Source organism: Eublepharis macularius, chromosome 18 (genome assembly GCF_028583425.1).
Source record: "Eublepharis macularius isolate TG4126 chromosome 18, MPM_Emac_v1.0, whole genome shotgun sequence".
NCBI lineage: Eukaryota > Metazoa > Chordata > Lepidosauria > Squamata > Eublepharidae > Eublepharis > Eublepharis macularius.
Window position 1 is genome coordinate 30,788,428 of NC_072807.1, and position 27,571 is coordinate 30,815,998.

Sequence of the window (27,571 nt, forward strand, 5' to 3'; positions counted from 1 at the left end):
TTCTTGCAGCTGGTCTTTCTCCAGCCCATGGAAGTTGAAGCCGATACACGTTGGCATAAGTCAAACCTATCTTGTGACCATTTCATGGGTTTGGAGAAACCCAACTTGCCCTGAAAACTCTTTGCAGTTGTGGTGGACCAGAGGTATGGTCTCACATCTGGACATGTGTCAGCCCATCAATATGGTCTGTTTGGTACATAGAAAGTTGTTTAATTTTTAACTGCGTCCACTGGGCTTTTGTCTGGCTAGGCCTTTGGAATATGCAAGAACAATTTTTAAAAAGGTTAAAAGGGGAGGTGGGATATGTTCACTCAGCTGATGGCACAGAGGGGTGTATCAAGAATGTTGGTATTTCTCTAAGCAAGGTTGGGGGGAGAAATAAGGAAGTTTGGACAGGGAGGGGAAGACACTGGAAAAAGCCACTGCTGCAATGCTTTTACCTGACTTTTTACCCCCACCTGGTATCCCCACCCCCACCCACCCTCCAGACTAAAAGCAACTCAGGGTAGCTTTTCCCGGCTAGAAAGTTGCAGGAGAGGAAAGGGTTAAATCCCGCCACATTCTTCACTCCATTCTCCTCCTTGATAAAGCAATCTTGGCACCTAAATTTAGGAAAGAAAAAATGTTTAAAATAGCATGGAAATAGATGTCCTTTTAGCCCTGAGATGAGACTGGAGTATGCCAGTGAATCTAGGTCAAATCCTAGCAGAACTCAGCACCGCAGACATCTGCGGATGGTAGCAGGTGCCTGGGATTTAAGCAGACATCCTGGGATTTAAACAGACAGGTGTCTGGGATGCAGGGTCAGAGTTCAGTAAACAAAGCCCAGCCACCAAACGCTCAGTTCCTGAGAAAGCGCCTGGGAGGCTAAAGGCAATCCCAGATTGATGTCACAGCCCTGGGAGCATAAACTCATGAGTCATGCAACCAGTTGAGATGTAAAGTTCAAGAGGGCGGTGACATCGTTCGGGCAGCGTCAGGCAACTGAAGGAAGGGAAGCTTTTACTTGGATTTAGGGTTAGCAAAGCTCTCGTGCTAGGCAGAGGTTCTCAACCCAGTGGTATGCTGGGTACAAATGCATGTAGGACAAAGCTAAGTGCCACAGATAATATAGAATTGAGATCAAGGTGTCTCCCCTGCCAGGTAAGTTACTGCAAAACACCCCAGGCTCACCGTCGCTGCATCTGCGGAGCCTGAGATCCAGAAGATCTAGCACATTATTTACTATTCTGTCCTTTATATGTAGAGTCTAGAACTAAATTTCTGGCAGAGTTGTTAAAGGGTTTCAACTCTTCCCAAGTCATAGAGAAGTTGATTTTTCTCCTCTCAGACGCCGAACCATTCGTCTCCTATAGAGTATCACTTTTTGCTGTAGCAGCCAAGAAAATTTGGGCTAGAGCTGTTTCTAGTAACGTTTTTACTTGATTAGTAACTTTTGGGTTGTTCATTTTAAATATTGACATTTGTAATTGTGATTTATATATTTTTGTTAGATTCTTTTGTGTGTTTTGATTGCAAATGGCCTTTGGCCACAGACCATAAACTTTTACTGATCTTCTAATATAGAGATGATGCGATGTGATACCGGTTCTAAGGCAGACCAGAGTGGGGAGAGACGGGGGGGGGGGGGCGTGTTGCCTTCCTCTGCCCTTCCGACAGACTTCCAAAAGAGCAGCCCCTGCTCTTCAGAAGCTCCGGCACTGCCCTAAAGAACATTGACCCAGCCTCAGAGAATCAAGGCTACAGCTGCTACACAGACATTGCGGTGAGTTCACATTGGCCGAGAGCTGATGGCAAAGCCAGCCCAGGCAATCTTTTGCCATTGGCTACATCCCCTGAGTCAAGAATCTGGAAACCATCCTGGAAAACTACCAGTTCCCTCGCCCTTAATTGGTTAGCTGCAGTTTTTGGGAGGCCATTTGAGTTGCTAGGGATTTCGGTGCTGCAGACATTTCCTTGGTGAAGTGGTTAATCAGGGTTCTGAATGACTGTTCTTCGCACTATTTTCTTTCTTCCCTTTATACTCAGCCTTTCTCTCCAGTGGGGAACCCGGAACCCAAAACAGCATTCTTCTCTCGTCCATTTTATCCTCCCAACAACCTTGTGAGGTCGTTTAGGTTGACAAGAGTGTGAGCGGCTCAAGGTCACCCAACAAGCTTCTGCAACAGAGCAGGAATTCGAACCCAGGTTTCCGAGGTCGTAGGCTGACACTCTAACCAACACAATATGCTGGCTCTTTTAAAAATTTAATTCTGGTGTGACCTGTTAGCAATGGCAGGTGTGAGGACAGTCCACTCTTGCCAGAGATTTTTGGGTTGTATCCCTCAAGCTCCATAGTTGCATTAACCCTCCAAGCCTCTCTGTGTTACCCATGGCTCTTTCTTGTAGAGGCTTGTGCTGCCGCCTACTGGAAGATAGCGCACTCACACCCGGTTTAATATGGATCATGTTCTTCGCATCTACATCACAAAGGGACCTCTGACTCTCGCCTGGAAATCTACTTGGTCTTTAAGGTGCTACGGGACCCAAATCTTGTTCTACCACAAAGGTCTTGTTTCAGTAAACTTGTGTGAGAGCCAGTTTGGTGTAGGGATTAAGAGCAACAGGACTCTAATCTGGAGAACCGAGACTGATTCCCCACTCCTCCACTTGAAGCCAGCTGGGTGACCTGGGACCAGTCACAGCTCTCTCGGAGCTCTCTCAGCTTCACCCACCTCACAGGGCGATTATCACGAGGATAATAATAACACACTTTGTAAACTGCTCTGAGTAGGCGTTAAGCTGTCCTGAAGGGAAAGATCAAAGAGACCAGCTCTGTACCAACCAAGAATGCCAGACACTGGTCAGCCTTTCTGCAGTCCGGACAGGCGACGCTCTCCAACATGATCTGCTTCCTGACCCTTTCAACTGGAGATGCCAGTGACTGAAACGGGGACCTTCTGTTTGCTGAGCAGAGGCTCTACCAGTGAGCCACAGCTTGTGTGAGTTCTTAGGGATACAACCCGAGTTTCCAGTTCACAGCAAAAGCCCGTTCTGACCGGCCCAGGGCAGCCCCCGAAACCTTTCCAGTTTACAACGAGCAAGGGCATTGTAGCTACCAGTTCTCATATTCATGAACATTCATTTGGGTAGATGGTTTTTAAAAATGTATACATTCTCATTGCTGGGAAGTCAGCTTCTAATAACGTGTTGGATTTGCCTGTCTCAGAAAATAAATCTACATACGGAAGCATGTTTGGCAATGCTCGTGCTTTTGCAGGTAGAGCGCAGGGCTCGCGGTACGGGATGTTACATGAATACAGTGGGCAGGCAGTCCGTTAGGCTTGGGTACATGTGAAGCGGAAAGGCATGTGGCAACTGAGCCCATTGGTGAGCATGCGCGGGTGAGCGCGAAGCGAGAGTGCACAGCATGTGTGTTTGTTTGCGTCTGTTTGGGGCCCCAGCGCTTGGCTCTCCCTTGGCATATTGTCTCTGATTTCCGTGCTGCGTGGGGCTTGGGGGAAAGGGGGTGGCGAGGGAAGCAGCTGCTTCTGGCCACTGCAGGGAGCACAGTCTCACAGAATCTGTTCCCACGGCCTGCTGCCCTTCCTGTGGCGGCCACTCTTGGGGAGATGCCAGGGCAATGGAAAGGACTATTGCAAATTGTGATGGAGGAGGGGGCTGGGGGGGAAGAGCTGCATATTGCTGGAATGAGCAAGGGTAGCATTCCTGAAACTACTCCTTTGAATGCACTGCTGTCTCCTCCAGGCAGTGGCCCAGTGCGCTCTCTCCCACCTGCACCCAAAGAGAGTCCAAACGGTTCATCTCCTCTTTACTGACTTTCCCCATTTCCATTCTAGAGTAGACTTACAGAGGGGGAAGCACAAAGCCAAATATTGTGTGCATTCAGCCTGGTTTGCTTACGTTTTGCCTCCAAGCCACTGGACATGTCTGTTTTCCCTTGTGGCCCACGCGTCTAGTGACAGAAAGAGCGATCCCAAGATATTTCACTCAACATCCTCTGCTGATCTGGAGCGATCAAGAAAAGGGTTCTCTGCCACCCGATTATTTATTCCTCTTGTTGTCCTAACACTGTGATGGCGCTCCTCAAAACTCCCCCACTGGCAGGGCCAATCTCGAATACTGGGAGGTTCCGCAAAAAGTTGGCAGGTTCCATGCTAAAGTGTTCTTCTAGGATGGAGGCACTTCTGGAATATCTCCTGCATGAAGGAAACAGAAGAAATCGGGGCTCCTTCTCTCTGCTTTGCAAAGGAGAGGCTGTTTCCAAAGGATGGGGGGAGTTTGCTCTCAGTGCACAGGCAGGAAGAGTTTTCCAAGCCTAGAGGCCTAAGGAATCTGTGGTTGCGGGCGAGCTGAAAAGTGCATGGCTGTGACCATCCCTCTTGGGATGAGCAAGTCAGTCAATTGCTGGGAGTAATTTGGACTTTCTTGATTTGGTTTGGTGTGCTGTTCTGTGCCAGATCTTTTTGATTCTTTCCCCAAGGCTCAAGAAGTGAGCGAGTTCCAGGAAACACATTGGCAAGCATCATGCTGCTCCCAGGTGCCACACTGGGGATTGCTGACAATGTGCCTTGAACCAGTTTGACTCGTGTAACTGATGCAGTATTGAAAAGTGAGCATTAGTCATGCTCTGATCATGTCCAGGCTGGATTGCTGTATTCTGCTTTACACGGGGCTGCCCTTGAAGACTGCTTGGAACTGTCAAAATGGCACAGAGGGTGTTAGCCTGATTGTTAATGAGTGTAAGATAAAAAGAGCACATCCCATCTCTTCATTTGCTTCTGAGCACAAAAGGCTTTAAAAGGCTTGGCTCTTACATTTAAAGCCCTAAGGGATCGGAGAACAGAACCGTTGAAGGACTGCTTTTAACCCCATAGGAACCTGCTCATCAGTTTAAGAGGAGCATCAGAGGCCCTGCTGGGAAGATAGGCAGGTGGTGACCCAAGACAGGTCCTTTTCTGTTGTGGCTCCTGGGCTGTAAAATGCCTTCCTCATGGCAGTTTCCCTGGCAACTGCTCGGTTCAGTTTTAAGCACCAGGAAAAAACAGTTTTTCATTTCCCAGGCTTTGGCTGAGTTTGTTTTTTAAAGTATACTCTAATTTTTATCCGCAGCCTTCATTGCTGTATTTGTTCATTTTCATTTGCCATTCATATGTAATGCTTATGTTATTTTTTGCTTCAAAAGTAATATATTCCGAGCCACCTCACCTTGGTGAGAATGACCAAGAAATGTTATAACGAAATCAGGTGAATCATAAATCATTCTCACACAGGCTCTGCACATGGACTTGCTTCCCATAAAGGAAAACCATTTACATATATATATATATATATATATATATATATGAAGCTGCTATTATAGCAAGGAAGTGATGTTGCATGGCAATTTGCCCTCATGCTGGAAATGGAGCAACCAAGGCTTTTTTCCCATGTGAATCCTAAAAATAATGCCTAGCACATTCCAACTTCCCCTCTAACAATCTGCCAGAGGAGTGGTTACTGTGGGAAAGACTGGTTTTGTTTTTCCTGAATAATATAAATAGACTTCTTCCTCTAATAGTAACATTAAATGAGAAGGGGGGCAATAATAGGCTTCTTTTGAACTGGAACAACAACTTGATTTTTGTTTCCTGCAGAGAGCCACACACAACAACGTGGGTTTGACTAGGGCTGGCATGTGAGAGAGCATTTTAGTGAAAAAGGTTCCCAGGCGCCTGAAATTTTCTCTGGAAGAGAAACCTGATCATGTTTTGCACTGTTCCACTCGGTTTTGCTCCATTTTTTCTTGTTCGTCCCAACTTCTGCTTCAGTCCTTTTTTTAAAAAACAAGATGGTTCTTCTTGCTAGCTGCATGATCTAACCAATCAGGGATCATGCAGTGATGACATAAGAGTGCCACATAACCAATCAGATCTGGCAACATTAGAACATGGCAAAGCTAAATCACAGTGAGAGCAATGTGTCTCTACTTCACGGTGAATGGGAGTTGCCAACTTCAAGCTGGGATATTCCTGGAGGTTTAGGGGGTGGAGCCTAGAGAGGACCCTCAGATGGGTATGATGCCATAGCAGCCACCCTCCAAAGTAGCCATTTTCTCCAGGGGAGCTGATCTCTGTAGTCTGGAGGGCAGTTGTAATTCCGGGAGAGCACTAGGACCTACCTGGAGGTTGATAAATTCCTAGAGATTTGGGGTGGGGTGAAGTTTGGGGATGGGAGGGAGCTCAGCAGAGATGAAATGCATTGGAGTCAACCCACCAAGGACTCCATCTCCTCCACAGGAAACTGAAGTTTGGAGATAGGGTTGCCAACTCTGGGATGGGAAGTGCTTGGAGATTTGGGGTGGAGCTCGGGGGGGAGGGCGTTTAGGGAGGGAAGGGACCTTCGTGGGGTAAAATGCCATACAGTCCCGTCCCCCACACCCTACAAAGCAGCCAATTCCTCCAGGGGAACTAATCTCTGCAGTCTGGAGACCAGTTGCAATTCTGGGAGATCTCCAGTCCTACCTGGGAGGATTGACAAATCTACTTGGAAAGCAATGATACTTCTGCGAAGATCTCCAGGTCCTACCTGGGAGCGTTGGCAACCCTACGTGGAAAGCAGCGATAATTCTGAGATCTCCAGGCCTCACCTGGAGGTTGGCAAGCCCGACAGCGAGAGACCGGTCCTCCCACTTCTTGCACCACCCCGCGCCGGGCACAAAGCGCAGCGCAGCCTCACCGAGGGAATCGAAGTGCGCGTGCGCGCCGGGGCCCTGCTCCTCGCGCCTGCGCCGTGTCGCAGGAGGCGCGGGCGCTCTGGCTCCCCCTCCTGCCTTTGTTTCGAGCGCCCGTTTCCCAGGCAGCCCGGCGGCGGAGGTGGGCGTGGCTATGCAGATGAGCATCGGGGCGGGGCGGAGCCGGCGCTCGGGTCCCTCAGTCGGAGCTCGGCGCTGGCCCAGGGAGGAGCTGCTGTGAGGCCCGAGAGCGAGCGCCTCCTCCCGACCCCGGTCCGTCCTGCCGAGCCCCGAGGATGATAAACACCCAGGACAGGTACCCGGGGAGGGGGCGGCGGCGGCGGCGGCCCCCCTCTTGCCCCTTCTGTTCGAGGAGGAGGGGGGGTGGGACCCCTCAGGATCGAGGCCTTCCCCTCCCCCCCTCTCTGAGAGACCCGGATGATGCACAAAGGCGGGGGGGGGGGAGGAAAGAGGATCGCGGAGGGGATGCAGAATTTGAGGGTGGGGAGGCGACTGCAACGTTGTAGGCGCGGGCACGACGGTGGGGGCGCGTTTTGCACGCATTTGGGGGTGGGGGGGAAGGGGCACGCACCCTGCACGTCCTCGCCTCCTTTCTCTTAATTTCTCCTCCTCCTAAATGGGCTTCCGAAGTGGGGTGGGGGACATCTTTCCTCCGTCCTTTGCAAGGAGGGGAAGGGGCTGCTTTAGGACCCCCTCCCCTCCCTGCATGGGGCCTCCTTTAATAATCAGACTCGTAACAGGGTGCTTCTGTACCGCCATTGCCAGTTATTTATTTTCCCTGCGCGAGGGTGGAGCCGGGATCCCTTTTATCTCCACCCCTGGTGTGACATGAGACGTTTTTCCTAGCCTGGAAGCAATTGGGGGGTGGGGTGGGGGGAGCAAGTTGCAACCCTGTGGGCTCTTTCCCCCTTCAGATCCAAACGGTTTCCTTAACATGCCGAGGACTGGCCTGCAAAGCTTGCCCAGGTAGCCTCATGGTGCCCCTCTGGGCGTTGGATCTTGGAATCGGATATTTTGGAAAACAGTTCCGGAGTCTGTTGCTGCCAAAATAAACAGCAGCTCTGTGGAACCGTTTTTGGAGAAAAATTACCACATTTGCTTTTTCACACTGGAGCCTGTTTTGCCAGGAACTTCTCATGGCACCTGCCGAGATGGGATCTAGTCCACCAAAGCTTATACTGGAATAAAAGGTCAGTCTTTTAAAGTGGCACTAGACACCTGCTTGTTTTTTGGCAGGTAGCTCTTGCTTGTATTCTGTATTAGGAGAACAGAATTTGGAGTCCACTAGCCCTTTAAAGACCAGCAAAACATTCTTTGCAGGATACCTAAGCTTTCTTGAGTCAAAGCTCACTTCATCAAATACAAATAGAAAGCAGTCTTCTCAAATTCCATTTATTTTTGGCATCTCAAGACGACTTTTCCTGTACACAAATCAGTTGGAGGGAGAGTGTTCACTCAGGTAGCTGTGATTCTGGAGTAGCTTAATATCTGGGGCTGGAGGAGTACCAGCTTTCTTGAGGGTAAGTGCACAAGTAACTGTTGGTGCTCTACAAGAAAACAGGCTAGTTTAGAATGTGACTAGGACAGGCAATAGCTGTTGCATGCAACTTGTGTTCAGTGCTAGAATGGTCAACCCCTTGACTTGAGGTAAGCTGTGCAGCATGGATGTTTGATTTTTTGTGCATTTTTGCCTCTGGTAAACTGGTCATGTGGAACAGCAAAGAGTCCAGTAGCACCTTTAAGACGAACCAACTTTATTGTAGCCTAAGCTTTTGAGAGCCACAGCTCTCTTTCTTCAGATGCATCTGAAGAAGAGAGCTGTGGCTTTCAAAAGCTTAGGCTACAATAAAGTTGGTTCGTCTTAAAGGTGCTACTGGACTCTTTGCAATTTTGCTACTGCAGACTAACACAGCTAACTCCTCTGGATCTATGGTCATGTGGAACATCCACTATAATGTTCAGATCGTGGTCCGGTGTACTCTCTGACTTCCAAAAATAAGGCTGAGCAAGGAGGCGCTTCCACTGTGATCTGAGCTCTTGGGGGGGGGGGGGGGTAGTACCACAGGCAACATGGAAGAGACTGGCATCTAGGCTGGGATAACACAGCATCCTGCCAGTGTGAAAAGCTGACCTCCCTTTGTCTACAGAGAGAGCTCTGAGAAAGGACAGATGACTTCTTGTGTCCAGAGAGCTTTCTCTTCAGGGGGCTGTGACAGCTTCTTGCACAAGACCTGAAGGCCGCACTCTGCTGGGAGAGAGAAATGAAGTGATCTTTCAGAATAAAGACTGTAGCCTTTGTGCTCCTCCCTTCCATTCCGGTCTTGCTAGGTGGAATGGTAGCTTATGGCACAACTTGGATTTGTAGCTGTAACATTTTCATCATTGGGATTTAGAGGTGGATGCTGAAATTTGTGAGATTTTATCTTTGGATAAACCCAAGTTGGTAGAAATGGGGTACAGATGACTTAAACAGGTAAATACACCTTCCACTGTACTCCCCCCATGGGGAACTTTCCAACATCAAAAATTCCAAACTAGCTCTAATTCTAGAGTTTCCTCTTTAAAAAGAGCATTGCAAAACACAGGTTTGCCAAGAAGCCAAACTTGGGATGAAGGCTTAACTTAAAAACAAGGCATTCCGCACACTTCCAGCAGAAATAGATTCTCAGTATTGTTCTATGCTTACAGAGCTCTTTATAAAGAAATTGCTTATCTTTGCAGTAGACTGTAGGGAAACTTAGGCTGAGAGAGAGGCATGCCCAAAACTGTGCTTCATGGCTAGAGCAGAGATGTGTAGCTCCCTACCCTATGTCTATATCGTACTGGTCTACATTGAGAGATAATTAAACTGTCTTTCAAGCTACAGGATAACTAGTCCTACTTAGTAGTTATAGTAAGTAACTGATTATAATACTGGGCAGAAAACTGTATTGGTCAGAGAATATTAATCAAGGAAGCCATTTGCACTAACCACTTGTTATACTGAATACAATGCCTGGAAAAACAATGAGCTATTTCACTCTGCTAGGTGTAAATTATCCTAGGAAACACCCTGCCAGTTATTAACTAGATTAATAAAGCTAGTAAATTGTGCCTGTTAGTCTTGATTAAATGTTAATTTTGCACTGTTACATGCCACCCTTTACTTCCTCAATTTCATGGCCCAGAGACCATTGCTTGCTTGCTTGCTTGCTTATTTCATACCTCCTACATAAGACATCTTTTTACTGAGGAGTCTTTCATCTGCAGCTGAAGAACTGGGCTACAGCCCACAGACATTTATGTTTACTTTACGGAGTCCCTAGACTCCATCCTAATTTTTCGGCCACAGACCAACATGGTCATCTGTCTCAAATTATTTATTGTAGTGCATGTAGATGAAGTAGGTAAAGGTAACGGTAGTCCCCTGTGCAAGCACTGAGTCATTACTGACCCATGGGAGGATGTCACATGTCACAATGTTTTCTTGGCAGACTTTTTGTTCTGGGGTGGTTTGCCATTGCCTTCCCCAGTCATCTACACTTTACCCCCAGGAAACTGAGTACTCATTTTACCGACCTCGGAAGGATGGAAGGCTGAGTCAGCCTTGAGCCAGCTATCTGAACCCGGCTTCCGCCAGGATCAAACTCTGGTTGTGAGCAGAGCTTGGGCGGCAGTACTGTAGCTTACTACTCTGTGTCATGGGTCTCCTAGGTAGATGAAGTATTTGCAGTTTAATTGCAGAGACATGCCTTTTTTAGCCTTTTAAAATGGAGGGGTAGCAAAATGCTTTTTGCAGCAGTGGTTCTGTTTGGACAAATAAATCTTACCTGGGAAGCCTGCGATAAATGGTGCACAGGGCTGTAGCTTAAAGCAGAAATCCAGCTTTTAAGCTTTGCTCTCAATACAGTGCATTTTAGGAACTACATTTTTAAAGAAGTGCCATTCCTGTTTCCTCAAAATAAATTAATTTTTGATTTAGAGTTGAATAATGTAAAGCTTCTGCCTGCAAGTCAGATTATCGCTTAAGCTGGCAAATGTTACATTTGGAAAATCTCATTGGTTTGCAAAACAGGAAGGCCCTTTGTTTACTGCTGTTCCAAGGAAAGTTTTCTTAGCTTTGCTCCAAACATAATGCATGCAATCTTCCAAACAAACAAAAAACATGAACACGGCAGTCCTCTTCTTAAACTTTTTAGGCAGTCCTAAAGTTACTTTATCTTAACATTATTGTCTGTGTACTAATAATGGGCCCCTGATAGGCTGTTAAACTTGCACACAAGACACTCATCTGGATTTTTTTTTAATTCACTCAAGGCCTTTGGTGTTATGTAAACAGTGAAGTAATTCCATCCATCTAGAGGTCTAGAAATCAGGTCAGCGAGGGAGGTAAGGACTGACGAGCCTCTTAACATTCACTAAAGTATATGACCAACCTGCTGTTTGGGTCACTCTCTTCAAAGCATAAGTTCCTACCACATTTCTAACAACGTGGTTGGTGTAAAACCATCAGGTATGCGGTGGACAAAGCTTTGTTGCAACCTAAGATGCATTTTAACTTATCTTTCAAGATCTCAGCTAGTTCCTAAACTTTGCTTCTCTGTGACCTCTTGTACCCCTGCTTGATCAGTACACTTGCACCTGCACAAATTTGCAGACTAGCACAGGGTTATAAGCACCACTCAGAATGTCTAAACCATGTGGCCAGAAGTTAGTTCGGCCATAGATGCACATTCATGCAGTTTGTCCATTCATTTACATCCAGACAAAATTGTCTTCCATTTTGCTGCATGTACGTTTCTCGCAGTTGTCACCATATACGTAAAAAGTTCACCATGTACTTTTGTAATATTACTCGGTAAGATGTTTAATAACATTTTTAGGATTCAGCTCAAGTGAAGCTTTAATACCTTTTGCAGCTCTTCATGAATTTTTATCCAGTATCATCTCGTCTTCTTGCATGTCCACCACGTATGATAGAATGTAGCATCTCTGCATTGACATTCCAGCACTGTCCACTATAGCCTTTATTGGTTCTTACAGTGTCTTTAGGGGTAATATACCATCTGAAGAACATTTTGTACCAATTCTCTCTTAGCATTTGACGATCTATAAAGTTGAGCCTGTTGTCAAAAAAAAAAGTAAACTTTTGCACTGCGAAGAACATGCCAGTATCCATCTTGCTTCTTGTGGTCAAAACCGAGATGTCTAGGAAGCTCTCCATTACATTTCAATGTAACTACGAATTTATCATCTGCTATTGCATGAATGAAACCCTTTGGAGAGACTTTACACCAACACCCAAATATAAGTCCTTGAATTTTGCCATCTTTGAGCAGTAACAGTCACCTTGGCTTTCCCCCTTTCTTCCCCAGCTTTTTAAAAATCTTTGCAAAGCATTCAGAAAGCTACTTACTTGCACTATATATTGTATATTGCTTGTGAGCTCTGCCAAGGTAAGCCTGCAGCAGAAGAGGGTCAGCTAGTGTTAAAACACCCTGGAAAGTGAGTCCCTAAAGGTTGCTTGCACAGATGTGCCAATGTTCATAATTTGTAGCCGGGGTGGGGGGGAGGTTCTTTTGCCTTGAGGAAATTCTTACAGCATAGCACCGGACAAGTGGCTATTTACAGTTGTATGTTAAAATACACTTATGCCCTGTAACGGGATGAATGTTATGACTGTTGCAAGCTAAAAAATGAAACTAGGCAATTGGATGGTATCTTGAAGAGAATCGGGGATATTGTAAGACAGACTTGAGATGTTCTTAAGGCTTTCTCTTTTGGGGTGGGGGTTCAGGTGACTAGATTTTATAAGGGAGAGGATGGTTCGTGTCTGTTGTTTGAAGAGGTGGCTTATTGCCACTACTGTGTGTGTGTGTTTTTCTGTAGCTAGCTCTTGTGCAAGGTGTTGTATCCCAGAAGGACTTTCTGAGCACCTGCTTGTGCCACTTGAAACTAGCGATGAAGCTCCCTTGAAATCTGTGCTTGATTTTCCATTTCTGTTGGGCTGCTTTGTCTGTGCCAAGTACAATTTCTCCTGAAGGCTTCCTCCCCTCCACCCCCTCCAGTTAATATGACATGAGCAATCTTTGAGTCAGGCTTTTAATTTACCAGTTCTTACTGACCCAGTTATCCAAGCCTTGCTTGCTATTAGGAGGTTTGGAATTGGTCCCTCTTGTTTAATGGTAGGAAAGATCTTTAATGAAGCAGCATTTATGCTTTTTCCCTAATTGGGCCAATATATCAGACAAGTTAACTACCATTTGGGTTAAATCCATCTGGCCATATATCCAAGTGTAGCGTAACTTGATTTTTGCTCTCATCCGGGTTACTATTTTAGAGTGCGGGTTTTTATTTTAAAGATCTGAATAAATGTCTCGTGATCGTTCTCTGAGGGTTTTTTTTTTCATTCTGATATCCCTGAGAGAGAGGTTGACTGGAATGGGACATAAAAATGGCTACATGAATGCCAGGAGAGCAGAGTGAAATATGAGAGGCATTTCTTTTCAGGGAGCTGAAGATGTACTGGGAAAGCCAGTTGCTGCTCATAATATATGCACATTTCTACAGTATTGCTATAATCTCTGGAGAGCCAGTTTAAAAGCTGTAGGGTCAGTCACGGCTCTCTCAGAGCTCTCTCAGCCAACCACCTCACAGGGGCACTGTTAATAGAGATACTATTATCTTGAGGATAATAGTGACACACTTTGTAAACCACGTTAACTTGTCCTGAAGGGCGGTATAGAAATCGAATGTTGTTGTTGTCTAGTGAGGTTTTTTTAGAAATGGAAATCTTGTTTAACTGGAAATGGTAGCAAGAGAGAAGAAAACCATGTGCATGACCCACTGATAATGCTCTGCAGCAGCCAGCTTGATCAGAGATTGCAGGACGTGGCGGAGGACCATGTCTGCCACCAGGACTCCTCAATTCTGAAAACAATTTTTCCATCTCTGTTCTTTGAGTGAGATAAACAGCTGGTATTGTGTAGTGGTTAGAGTGTCAGACTACGGTTTGTGTGAGAGAGCCAGGTTCAAATCGCCACTCGGCCATGGATGACCTTGGGCCAGTCACACACACACATCCTAACCTACCTCACAGGGTTGTTACGAGTATAAAATGGAGGAGAGGATAATATCTGCTGCTTTGGGACCTCGTTAGAGACAAAGGCATGGTATAAATGAAGTAAATAAATAAATAATCCCTTGAATCGGTATTCACAAGGTTCTGTCATTCCCCCAGAGAGATAAAGGGACGTTCTCCTGTGCTTTTGCAAAGATGAATATGCCGTGTAGGTGGCAGGAAGCTTTGCCACTTAGCGTAAATATATGATTCAAGGTGAAATACATATTGCTGAATAAACAGTACTTCCACCCAAGTTTGCAACATTCATGTGTGTGCCTCCTCCTTACTGGGCATGCCCAGAACGGGGTGAATTCTGCTGTCATTCCCGGAAATGCAGAATGTACTGAATTGCGCAGAATACAGTCCCCTGAAAGTTTTAATTTTCCATGATTTTAAAATTCCCAAGCTTTATCTGAAAGGGTTTGGGTTGGGCCTGGCAACATTCTGGAAGGAGGGGGGGGCAGGATTTTCAGCAATGAGGGGGTAGGGCTTCAGTGCTGCATGCAGCTCATTTCCCCCATGACTAGCTTAAAGGTGCCAGATTCTACAAAATGAGCAAATACGTTTGGTTGACATAATGTATACCAGTCGCAGAATCTGGCCTTTCTTGATGCGGAATTGCCCTTCCTTGAGCTGATGGGGCATCTGCATAAGTACATGTGCTTACGTACTGATTTAGTCACAGCCGTGACTATCTGGCCCTCTGAGGCTCTTTATAGGACTAGGCGCTGCAAGAATGAACTGCCTTCCATGGGGAGAAGGGATCTTGATTTTTACTGCTACACTTGATTATTCAGACATCCTTCTCAATGATAATGCCGTATTGTTGACTGGAGAAAACAAGCACATCTGCCAGCTGTATTGGGGAGGCCGGAGAGGGATGGCAGAGAATGCCATGCCAAGCGTTTTGCCACACTGTTCTCCACCCAGGCACCAGCACAAAAGCAGAGCGCTGCTGCTTTAGTTAACTGTTCCGGTGAATATGGTCAATGCAGACAAGCCAGCTTTATATACATGCGCTTAGTAGCCGACACCTTCAGTACAGCTGCTTTGGATCGGCCCAGGCAGGAAGATTAACTTCAGCAAGCGACCACTGCCTGTTCTGAATCAGCTGTTTAGCTTCTAAGCACTGATTTGGATGCATGCAGTCGTTTTACTTTGCACCAGTATGAGTAATGGTTGCTGTTCAGGGATACACATGCATTAGGCTCCAGAGTGGGAAGCAAATACTGTCAGCATGCAAAGACTCCTTTTGTCCAGCTGGAACATGTTGAAGTGCAGTTTTCCTCTTGGTACGCGCCTGCCTTTAACATAGAAGTCCTGGGAACTGGTTTGGGTAGTTCTCTGACAGAAGTGAGCCTTTCTGTAGCATGAAACCTCACTCCTGTTGTGGAAGCTTGAGGAATTTGAAGGTTTCGACTCGTTTGTACATGTGACATGCAATAGAGAGTCTTGGGATATCTTAAAAACTGCCTTATTTTGTTGTGGCATTAAGTTTTTGTGAGCCAGGTGCCCACTTCATTTCATGCATGAAATGTTATCTTCAGTTGGCTGATACTGTGTTAATTCCTGGCCTCTCTTTGCCAATGGCTTTGACCTAGTGAATGTTTCATTTTAATGTATATACAGCCAATCCTAAACCTTTAATGTTTCCCACAAGACTATCACAGCGTGGTGTAGTGGATAGTCAGGCTAGAATCTGGGCGATCCAAGGTTTGAACCTGCCCTGTGCAACTGTAAATCCCCACTCTGACGAGCTTTGGCTCCAGAAAGCTTACACCCTGAAAATCTTGTTGGCTTTCAGAGTGCAACTGGACTCGAATCTTGCTGTTCTACTGCACCCACCCACCTGAAACCCACTCTGCCAGGGAAGCATGCTGGGTGATCTGGAGCCAGTCATACACACTCAGCTTCACCTATTTCACAGGGTTGTTTTGAGGATAAAATGAAGGAGAGAAGCCAATGGGGAGAAAGGCCAGATGTAAATGAAGTAAATAAACATCTTTGAACTTGCAGATTAGACATGGATGTGGAAGAGGAAGAAATGCTGTTTATAATTCCAGTGACTTTACCATGTCAAAACCGTAAGAAGCAGGGGGCTGATCGTATTAGTGACGACAGCAGCTTCTTTGGGCTCGAGAAGCAAAGCACAAGTAGTTCCATAGAAGGGTGCAGGAACAGATTTATTCAACAAAGAATCCAATGTATTTCAGACCTTGAAGAAAGAGTGCTCCACGCTTGTATTTTCTGGATTTTTGTTTCAAGATTGTGTGCTTCTAAATGTACAGAATTCCCCCAGTGAAGGGCACCAGTGGCAAGAATTGCATTGGATTCTTTTTTGAATAAATTTGTGTCTGCTCGCTACTGTGCCCTCTCTCTCTCTCTTGTGCTGCGTAATCTATTTTGAGAGTTTCCATTTTGTTGGACCCCATCATAAGCAGTGGTAAAATTGCTGTCTTCACAGAGGCAAATTGTGCACCTCTGTTGCGTGGGAGAGGTACAAGCTGTCTGCATCTTTTCACAGAAGCCCTGCAAGCAAGCCCCGACAGGCTTCTTTTCATTTGCGCTCTCTCTGGGATTGGAAAAAGGCCCACATGGAGAAGCGCACATGATCCCTTAAGGGTGGTGGCACTAACATTTTTAAAAAATACTATGACTGCTTTGAAGAACCATACATCCCCAGCCATTCCCTTTCCAAAAACATGAAACCTAACTCTGCCCCTTGAAGAATCTGCCGCTCTATTTCTAGATGTTTATTGAAAAACGTGTGCTCATCGGCTCATGTCTCCAGTCGCCTGGGCCTCCTGCCAGCAGAGGAGTTGGTTGTGTGCCCTCCCTGTCGCAGCAGGATTCTCTCTCCCTTCCTTTTGTTTCCTGGTGTCTGAGGGCTGCCTGCTCAAAATGAATGGTGCACAAGCTGTGCTAGAGTCTTAGCAGACCTGGCCTGTGTGGAGTCTTAGCAGAGACGCCTGCCGGGGCTCCCAAGTCTAACTGTGCATCTCCCCTTCTTCTTTTTGCAGTAGTATTTTGCCTTTGAGTAACTGCCCTCAACTCCAGTGCTGCAGGCACATCGTCCCAGGGCCTCTGTGGTGCTCCTGATGCCCCTCACCCACTGTCGAAGATCCCCGGTGGGCGAGGGGGTAGCAGGGATCCTTCTCCCTCAGCTTTGATATATAAGGTGAGCCTCATTTTATATAACTGCAGACAGAGGGATCGGGGAGGCTGGATGCTAAATTGCTTTACAGTGGGAGATGAGCCTTATAAGAGTCTCAAGGAACCCAACGGATACTTCCTCGCTTGAAAACACTGTCGCTCTTCACACTGTGCTGGTCAAGCCTGTTACTTCTGCACCTCTCTCTGCACATTGTGAAATCCTTGTGTTTGTTGGAAAGTAATGGGGGGAGGGTCTCCATTGCACATGCAACAGGCGTTTTGTGCCTCCCAGATGCCCACTAGATCTTTTCTGTTTGTGACCACAGCTTGCAAGGAAAAGCAGCTTCAGACTTCCCCCTCCACACCGTTTACATGTCCTCAGACTGCCCCATGGAGCCACTATTAGTTGCATTGTAAAGATCACTTTATGTAAGCTTCACAACGGAGCCACTAGATGCTCTATGGGGCAGTTTGAGGATGTGAAGACAGCATGTGGGGGGTGGGGCTGCTCCAGCTGCTTTTCCCTGTGTGCCATGGTGGCAAACAGAAAAGAGCTGGTGTGCATCTGAGACGCACGAAACTCCCATTGCATGTGTGATATAAAATCCTTGGGTTGTTTCCCCACAAAACACAAGGAGTTTGTAATGTGTAGATAGACCCTGACGCTGACTAATTTTCAGTGTGGCTGTCAGGTACCTTTAGAAATGAGGGACGTCTGGGGCCCTTTTCAGCACCTCGGAGTGTTTACACTATGCTTGTTTTTGTTAGGCTGCAGCTAGGAAGTAGCAGTGGCATGGCTCTCTACAGCAAGTTAGTTGATGCTGGCTCGGAGTGCACATAACGACGTCCCATCCCTCTGGATTGCTCTCAGCAATCACCTGACTGCAATTCTCCCCCAGGGTTCTATGTTTCCATAACACTTATATAGCTACTGTTTGACTCACAGAACAAGGGGTATCTTGCTGTTGAAGTGGGGATAGATTGGCTGCTTCCACACACATTGGATAATGCACTTTTGATATAAGTTTGTGATTGTTTGCAACTGGATTTTCCTGTGTGAAACAGGAAAATCCAGTTGCACACAACCACTAATGTGCATCGAAAGTGCATTATCCAATGTGTGTGGAAGCAGCCATTGATTGGTTCCTTTCCAGTGCTACATAATCAGTATTGGCAATGTTTCGTGACTAATTCCCTTGCAGAAGTGCGTAATTTGGACTTTTGTTAAAATAGACTTGTACAATGGGATTTTTTTACTGAGATTCTCTCTCAAAATATTCAGTTTTTTAAAGGTTTGGCACTGGACCACATTCTGGATCCAGTCAAGATACTTGGCTGAATTTGTGAGACTGCTGGTCATCACAGCATTGCAATTCATACTTCCCAAGTTAACCAGAATGCTGTTGGATCCCCTGCAATGGACCAGAGCACAGTTCCGCCTGCATAATTCTGACTGTGTCATACAACAGGTTTTCCTGGACCATTTCTACTGGTTGGGACAGAACAGGTTTGCGTCTGTAAAAACTGTTGCTAGACACAGCCAAAATGGTTTAATTTTAGACAACCAACCTGAAATTGTGGAGATAAAATTTCAGAGCATGGCAGCAATTTGAAATGCCCGGAACTGTTCGAGAAGATGTGTCTGACTCAGTCTGAAACAAACACTGAAATCCTAAGAAGAGCTACTCCAGTCTAAGCCCATTGATTTCAATGGGCTTAGACTGGGGTAACTCTTCTTAGGATTGCACTGTAAGAGAACTTTCTAGTTGAACTGGAACATTGGCAGTATCAGTTCTGTTAAAAAGCAAAGGGAGGGGTATTAATATTTTAATAAATATAAGCAGTAATAGGTAGTAGCTAGCCTTGCAATAAAACACACTATTGAAAAATGCTCATCTTAGTGACCCTCCCTTCAATATTACACTTATTTTTGGTTTTTTTGCTCAATAAAACACAAAGGATGAAAAGCTCACTGTTAACCAAGATCTTCCAGTGCATGATGGGAAACCACACATTGTTCACTTCCAGTACAAAGTGACAGAAGGCAAGACCTCTTCCTGGGATGCGGTGGTATCCAATCAGAGTCTTTTTGTGGAAATCCCTGATGGTTTATTAGCTGATGGGAGTAAAGAAGGGTAAGAGTCTTAAGCTAACTTGGTTAATAAACTGTGGAGGTTTGTGTGTGTATGTATGCATGTGTGTGCACATGCACACACTAGTAGCTATCATGGAAATGACTGTTAGGATGAAGAGAGTGAGTTTTGTGTAAATTGATGGGAGAGCAGATCAAACCTTCTTATGGAGGTTTAGGGCACTATATGCCCACTTTAAAATGCCTTCAACATTTTCAAGTCAATACTCCCCCCCCCTTCAGCTGACGGTTTCAGCTCTGCCTCTGAAGCCTGACATTGGCTTGTTTTCCCCCTCCTGGCAGTCTTCTATCTCCATTTTAACTTTTAAGGAAACTTAACCCCACCCCCCTTCCCCATAGCATGGGGATTTGAGGTCATAGCATGTCAGAAGGGACCCACTTTACTGATATATAGGTCGTTTGATGTCCAAAAAAAGGTACTCCTGATTTGGGGACTAAACCAGCCTTTGTAGTTCCTCGTGTTCCACCTCATTTATCTCTTCCTTGTAACACTTTTTTTTTTTTGGCATGTGATTGTACTTCTATCTTGAGATAAGTACAATTGCATAACTGATTATTTTTAGCTCCCTAAAATAAGCTTGGTAGAGGTTATCATGGAAATGGTCACTATCATATTAACTAAATCTGCTGCTCTTCTCCAATCTTATGGGCCACCATTCAGTTAGGTCTTGATTAAAGGTGCAGTTTGCCAAGCTTGCAGCAAGAGACCCTTGACTGGACAGAGTGGCTGGGCTGAAGCCACCTAAGTCCTGCCATTTGGCATGTTTGAGGACCTAGTTCAGAAACTGGGGTGAAGCTGATGTAGAATTAACTCACTGTGGGGGTGTGCCTTTCTTTCGCCCTATCATTGTGATGGGGAGGCATTTGTCAGGCATTCTCTCTTCTCTTTGCTCTCCCTCTCCTTAGAAACTTCATCCTAAATAGGAGACTAATACAAGACTAAACATTCTTAGAAAGCTTTGTTTGGAAACCATGTCAATCCTGTAGCAAGGTGGTGTGTTTCTAGACCTCACACCTGCACAAAACGTTTGTCCAGAGTTAGGATGCATGTTGGTCTGGTCATAAGGAAGGCAGGGCCACTGTAAGATGGTCACTTCATAAGGTATCCTTGCTCCCTTCCCCTCAACCTCCAGTGCCAGGCACTAAGCCAGGAAGCCCTCAGAGCAGTGGCTGAAGGGTGCAGAGCTGTCTGCGTGGTTGATGCCCCTGTGGAACTTGACCCTGGGCAGGAACCGAGTTCTTGTCAGATAGGAGACTTTCCACTCGAGAGCTCTTCCAGCTGCAATTAATTCCCCTCCAGGCAGGTGAAGTGGCAAATTGAAGGACTTGGTGGCAGTTCAGGTACTCAGATGTAGCAGAGCCCACAGTCTTCACCAGTATGGGGACTAATCTTTAATCCAAAACTTCATCATGGGACTGGTATTTTTAATTCCCTCCCCACCAATACTCTGCTGCTTTGTTCATGCACCCCAGGTAGGATTTTACGCTTGCTGCCACTGCAAAAATAATAGAGGAGTCGTTTTAGATTTGACCCTAGCCTTCCACACACACCCTTTGCACACCTGCTTCTTCCTTTATCATCAATTGCAAAGAACAGAAGCGGAGACGGTTCCAACCCATTCCCTGAGGACCAATGCACTGTGCTTAAGGATCGAACCAGCAGGTAGCCTGCCACCATCTGATGCCCTTTTTTCTCCCCCCCTCCTGGCAGATTATTAGCACTGTTGGAATTTGCTGAAGAAAAAATGAAAGCAAGTTATGTCTTCATTTGCTTCCGCAAAAGCAGAGAAGACAGAGGTGAGTGATGTGGCCCTTTAATCCTGCTCTTGCCCTCTGCAGTCAGCTTCCCCAGCTTGGAAAGGCATGCTCTCTGTAGTAAATCCTGACACTGGGTTGGAGAACTTTGGATGTTTGTATTTTTCTTGGGAAAGTAGGAAACTTTAATCATAATGGCAGTTGAAGTGGATAGTATTTCTGAATGGAATGCAGGAGCACCAAATTAGTTGCAGTAATACAAGAGATTCCCTTTGATTGAAATGGGCAAGGAAGCTCCACTTTTGGCATTTTGCACTGACTGGTGTGGTGCTTGCTGGCTGGATGCCCAGGTACTCTTTGGCTTGAAGGAAGGAAGGAAGGAAGGAGATATCAGACTAGGGTCTTGCTGCTTCTACCTTCTCCCAAAATTTAGGATAACATATTAAATGATTAAAGCATGGAAATTTAATTTCAAGCATATAAAGCTGCAAATTCGATGACAAAGTTTGTTCGTTAAGAGAAACAGGAAATTGTTTTTCTGGGAGTTTTTTCTTTAAAACCAACCAACCACCTCTTAATTCCTCGGGGTTCTAGGCTGAGCCTTCAGTAGTCTAACTCACCTGTAAATAGTTTGATGGCATGTCTTTAATCTGATAACTGTTGCGGGCAGCTCCCAACAGGCTTCAGGATGTTGATCTTCTTGGGCTGGGGGCTGCATGCGACCACCGATTATGTCATCTGCCACACAGCCCCATTTTCAGTCTCATTTGAAGTGAGATTTGGGATCTTACTACTTAAGGGGTGACAGCTTGGTGCCACTGTCACCCTCTGAACAAGGCAGCTTCTTCCTGGCATGCTGTGATGGCACCACATCCTTGTTCGGTGGGGTGGCTGGTGCTAGAAGCCATTGATGTCTTAACTAGATTGCAGCAAAACTCTAGGGAGCGAGGAGCGGTGTGACGTTAGATGCAAACAAAAGCTCTAGGGACCAGACCGCTTCCACAACGCATGTTGCTAGAGCACAGTTCAGCAGGCCTTAACCGGTAGCTGTACTGGCAGATTTTGCATTGGAGGTGTCTGAATGCACTTTCTTGCTGATGCTGGCATTTTGTCTTTACAGCTCCGTTACTGAAAACATTCAGTTTTTTGGGCTTTGAAATTGTGAGGCCTGGCCACCCCTGTGTCCCATCTCGGCCAGACGTGTTGTTCATGGTTTACCCCCTGGATCAGGTCTCTTCCGATGACGATTAGACCCTGTGCAGCACTTCAGAGGGACCTGAATATGCTTCGGAGACAAGAGGGGGCTAAGACTCCTTTTCTGACGAAAGGAAAAACAAAATTCTTCTGGACTGAAACTGCATTTCTTATTGTTAGAGTGACCTGTATATCTTCTGAGTTGACTTTTCCATTGAAATGTGTTACCTAGCGAATAATATAAAGTCTGCACGTGTAATCGCACAATCGTAAATGGAAGGTAAATGGAGCCCTGTCGAAAGAGCTCTGCGGTCCGCTGATTAGCCTTGTGGAGACATCCTGTCCAGCCAGTCGGTGGGCAAGGAGCCCACGAATGAAGAAGAGGGCAGGCTTCATGACTTGTTAAATTAGCATTGGCTTTTCTGTTCATTTGGCTCTCATTTTACATGTATGCTTTTTTGATGTCCCCCTCACCCTTAAGCAGGGGACAGGATGCTTTGAGTGTTAGAGGTGTGAGGAACGTAAGCCCTGTTTAGCATATCAGAGATGGTACCTCCAAGGTAGCCCAACATGAGAGGAGGTGGCTCTCAAAAGCTTTGTGCTCTTCTAGCCTTATAGTAGGTAAAACTATTAACACTGCATTAGTGCAGCTTTCAATAAAAAGGGGCATTAAAAAAAAAGCTGGGAAGCTGGGCCTGCTTTTTAGAGAAATACAAAATGGAACGTAGCCTCATAACATACAAGCATTGTCTCTGGACATGATGATCATAGGACAGTTGCCCTAGGTTTTAAAGACTGGGCAAGTGTGAGGAGTAAGTAATGTGGGAGGGGGGGGGGTCATGATTACATCTTGTAATAAGAGGTGAAGGAGACGGGGCCTCCAAGGACAGATACCTGGTCTCTGATGCCTTTACAGCCAGTCCTGCCCCAAGAACCTCCAGAAATGGATTCCAGAAAGTACACAGCTTGATTGGACCCCATGGCCCTTCTTAGACTGTAGTCCTACAAACTCTTACCCCCTCTGCCTTGTAATTGGGACTCCATTCTGCTTAAACATGCATGGGGGGAAGTTAAGCATTGGGAAAGCTTTCCTAAAAGTAAATTCCAGTTCACTGTAGTGAAGATCCATGACATGTCCTTCCCTCAATGTTCTCTAGAACATACTGTTCTAGGTGTGAACATGAAAAGGTTAATATGCAAGAATAGAAAAGGGACAGCCAGCTTGCTTATTTCCCCTTAAACTAAACAGCCTGTTGGAACAGGGTGTGTAATGTATAGGGACAAAAACTGTAACCACCCAGTTACTTACGCATTTCTTAAATGATGGTGACCTGACGCACTTGAAACTTTTGAGAGATCTTTTCCTGTGCTGATTTGGTCATCTCCCATACTAGATCTAAGCACAGCTGGTACAAAAAGCAAAGATGACCCAAGCCAGTCTCAAGAGGGAACAAAACTATGAAATGGGCTCTCTTTTGAGTCAGTCAGTCTGCTGCTTGCCCAGTGCGATGTTCACATGTATTGCGCACCTGGATCTAGCTGTTGGCAGGCAGGAATGCATTGCCCAGGAAGTGGCTGGTGAGCAGATTTCTGCTGGGATCCGCCCCCTAGCCTGGCAGCAGAAAATAGCCACTGCACTGTCAGAAGTAGAAAGCATCTAAACCTGGGTGCCTGGAGGAGGCCTTGTAAGTCGGACCTGTAGAGTGATGGTACAAGAACAGTCTAGCCACCTGAGAAGTCCCTTCACATGGCCCTACTAGAGGGTGGTGAGAAAGTTGTTTGCCTACAGAAGTGCAATAAAGGTTTTCCTCAAGACACAGCAGGGCAAAAGACAGCTAGTTTACCAAGGTAGTTTCAAATCTGCTGAGCTGCTGCAAAGCAGTTCAATTTCACTTCCTTACATTCATGGTGTTATTCCCGCGCTTCCTCTTTCTGTATCATTGTGCCCCCCCCTTTCAAAAAACACATTCTTGGCATTTTTTTACTACTTCCTTAAGGTTTAGTGGCTCTTCTGTACTTGGCTTTAGATCTTTCACAAAGTAACACTTCTATCAGTGGCAATTCTTAGTTGACTGTACCATGGAACTGCATTTATCTATCATGGAAGCATTACTCCAGAGACTTGTGTTAATCTTGCTGCTTTGAAATGTCTCAGTCATCTCTGGTTGTCAGCCATTCAAGAGATACTTTTGAGTGTGTACTGAGGATTTCCTGTCATTTCATGCTGTAGATCACACTTCCCCCTACCTTTTCAAGCTGGATAATTTCCACCATCTTTTGACTATTGTATAAGCAGTAAACTTCAGTCTTACATACTGTAATTCAGCTTTTCAACTTTATGAAATGTGATCTCCATACTCGGAACATACTCCTACTACCTTGTGCCCTAACACAAGAAAACTCTGACTTCCTTGTGAAAAGACCTGGCACTACCAGCAGCAACAAGGAGCAATTCCCAGATCAGGACAGCGAGGGACCAGCCAGCCAGCCTAATGCAGATCAAACGGGGCCAGCATGCGAAAAGCATTTCAGTTGCCTCCGATTTCTTTCTCCCCCTGAAGCTTCTTGCCTGTTGCGTCTTCCAAGGAATCTCACATCACCAGCCCAGATTTCTTTCAATGGCTTCTAACAAGCCAGCACCCAGCTAACAACAAAACTAGCTGTGTGTGTATGTAAATGTAAAAGTGCAACAGTTTTTTCTTGGTGATTCTCCACATTTCATCATCAGCAACTGCACAGTCAATTTCCCCCTTTTAAAAAATCATGTATTCATGCTATTTTTATGAAGATCATTCACTAACTATAGGCCATTCCTACTTCCCTCTCAGCATGAAAGCACGGGGGGGGGGGGGGGAGACTTCAGCTTGCACTCCTTATGCATCAGACATGTAGGAATACTCAAACATGCGCAACTGCACAGATGACCCCACTTGGAAGTTATGGGTACGCAGCCGGTTCTTACTGGTCTATGACCAGATAGCCTGCCTTTTAATCAAGATCTCTACTTTGTCAGTCATACAGTACATTTAGTAACGCCTTTCCAGACTCCAGATTCCCACCACATTAGTAGGTGGCCTCCTAAACTCAAGAGATGTAATTCCCTATATTTTCTTTGTCCAGAAAAACTTGTCATCACGAAAAACCAGATCCCACGAGGTTGGCACAGTCCCTCTTTAGCACTTTTCCTCCAAAGAAGAAGAACCAATATTAATAATTACCTGCTACTGAAGAAAGGAGAACAAGTCTCTTAGTTCCCTTCCATAAAACATCAGCTATTCTTCACTCAGCATGTTCTTACTTTCCTGCACAGATTTATTAATTGCTAGTGCTTCTTGGGAAACATTGTGAGGTTCAACACTGAAACACATAACCTCAAAGAGAAGGATCAGCTTTTGAACTAGGTGGCATTTCACATAGAGCTTGCAAGTTTCGAGAAGCCTTGCACTTCTGGCTTCCTTTAAGCTATCCGGGGGCAGCTTTTGATCTTTTTTTGTGCGAGAAGTGCTTCAAAATACTAAAAAAATCAGCACATTGTCATCCAAACAGAAATGTCTTGCTGATTAAAGAGGGGCAGAGGAACGCAACTATCTTGTACTTTTGCACAAAAGTAAGAAACCTTGGGTGGGGGTGGGGGTGGAGCTTGCATTCTTTGGGCAAAGAAGGGACTGCAATACACTTTTCTGGGGTCAAGGTCACCAGCTGCTGCTTTAAAATGGGGTGCTGTGAAATGAAAAGATTGTGGCATGCAGTAGGAATGATAGTCTTCCCCCACAAAACACGTGTGCACATATGTGTAGACCTTCAACCCATCCAGACCCTTGAGTTCCCCAGCTGAGAAAGAAAGAAAGAACAACAGATTTCAAACAATTCCTTTTTACAGTATATACAAAGTCCAAGAGGCAGAGGGAGGCCTCACACAACGTACAGACAGGAACAGAAAGGACTGAGCCGATGACTTGCATTGTTAGTACAGGCACACAGCTCCAGCTCCTCAAAGGCCCTCGCTGTTATTTAAGGTGAACACTCTGCAGCGGGAGGAACAAAGGGGGCAGGAAATTCTTTCCCATAAGCATAGGCAGAGTGCCATCCAAAAGTTTCAGCAAGGATACTTGGCGTGGGGCTGGCCATTGGCCTGTGATGCACAGGCAGTCTTTCCCTACAGTGGAAGTAGTAAAATGACAGAGAAAGCCCATGGGGCGCTTAGCAAAAGCAGGTTAAATCCTCTGACAAGCAAAGCCTACAGCTGTGGCAGGGTTGCCAACCAGCTGAACTGCCAGTTGCCAGGCCTTGCTTCCCTCTATCCCATCTTAGCAAAACCAAAGGCTCTTGCATTCAAATTTCACCTCCCTGGCAGGGAAAAGACTACCAAAGACAGGCATGAAAAATGAAAACCTGTCTGCCTGCCTGAAACTTAACCAGATCCATATGCATGTTTCCATGTGATTGGGGAGGGGGGGACTGATGGGAGGGTGGCCCTGGAGAAGGCAGAAAAACAGGCAGCCAGCAGCCTTCTGGCAGAGTGGAGAAAGAGGCCTGCTAGGCAGCAGTGGCTGCCCATCCCAGCAGGAGCAGGGCCAGCCTGCCAAAAGGCCCTCCTTTAGGCAGAACTGGATGTCCCATTTTTGTGCTGTAGAGCAAAGGAGCATCTGCCACTGCAACACGCAAGTCCTGCCTGCAGGGAGAGCTATTTCAAAAAGACCCAGAAAGGAGGACCGGGGCAGCGGAGCAGCAGACTGGAAGGCAAAGTGCTACAGAGCTTTCAGTGTTGTTCCTGGCCAAAGAGCACATGGGAGGCTTGTGCTCACTGCAGGCCACTGCTTCTTTTCCTCCCCTCACCCAATCCTCTCCCCTTCAGACAAGAGAAGCATCTCTTCCCTGGGGTCTTCGCAAGAAGCCTGCCTACCTGTTTGTGCTGGGTGATCGTGTATCACTAGTACAAATAACATCTATCTGGACCATTCTCTCAGCCTCCAGCCAATTCTGGAGTAGCCATCTTGGCTGTAGCCCAGGAGCAGGTGAACTGTGACCGGAACCCAGGGCCGACATGCCCACATCACTCCCTCCCTAGTGTTCCAAATGTCCTGTGAGGCCACGTTGCTTGGCCCACCACCACTGCAGAGTCCCTGCTCCAGAGGAATTCTGGAAACATAGGCCAGTTGACCCCCACCCCCCACGTCAGGTGAATAAATATTTCTGCAAGTCCCAGCTCCACAATTCAACACATACGGGGGCTCAGCTTGTGTTCAAACAGGGGAGGGGGGAGCCTGCCTCACATTACAGCAGGACCGTCAAGCAGAACAAATCAACACCATTCAACTGATGTCTAATGCAATATCCAGCGCTTCCTCACGTGAGCCAGTCACATGACTTGGTGCAGCCTCGGTTAGCCGATCACGTCACATTCTGTGGGAAGGAAAGAGAAGAAAAACCAGCTTAGCGCCTGGCACTTTGCATTTTCAAGCCACAAGGTGGTGCCAGGCTA

The 27,571-nt window shown here is 46.2% G+C and overlaps 2 protein-coding genes across 4 annotated transcripts in view; one reads left to right on the plus strand and one right to left on the minus strand.

Annotated features, from left to right (window-relative positions):
- The first annotated feature begins 6,890 nt into the window (after positions 1 to 6,890).
- On the plus strand, positions 6,891 to 24,414 carry OAZ2 (ornithine decarboxylase antizyme 2). The gene is given in 6 exon segments (XM_055002626.1): positions 6,891 to 7,028; positions 16,856 to 16,931; positions 16,933 to 17,013; positions 18,948 to 19,123; positions 20,852 to 20,937; positions 22,016 to 24,414. Coding segments are annotated over 6 exon segments (570 nt in total). The 5' UTR covers positions 6,891 to 7,008; the 3' UTR covers positions 22,147 to 24,414.
- A 1,532-nt stretch (positions 24,415 to 25,946) lies between these two features.
- Positions 25,947 to 27,571, minus strand: part of ZNF609 (zinc finger protein 609) — a 92,232-nt gene continuing 90,607 nt past the window's right edge. For all 3 annotated transcript variants that reach the window (XM_055002421.1, XM_055002420.1, XM_055002419.1), the window contains one exon: positions 25,947 to 27,492. The gene's annotated coding sequence lies outside the window, so the exon portion shown is untranslated. The remainder of the gene's footprint in view (positions 27,493 to 27,571) is intronic.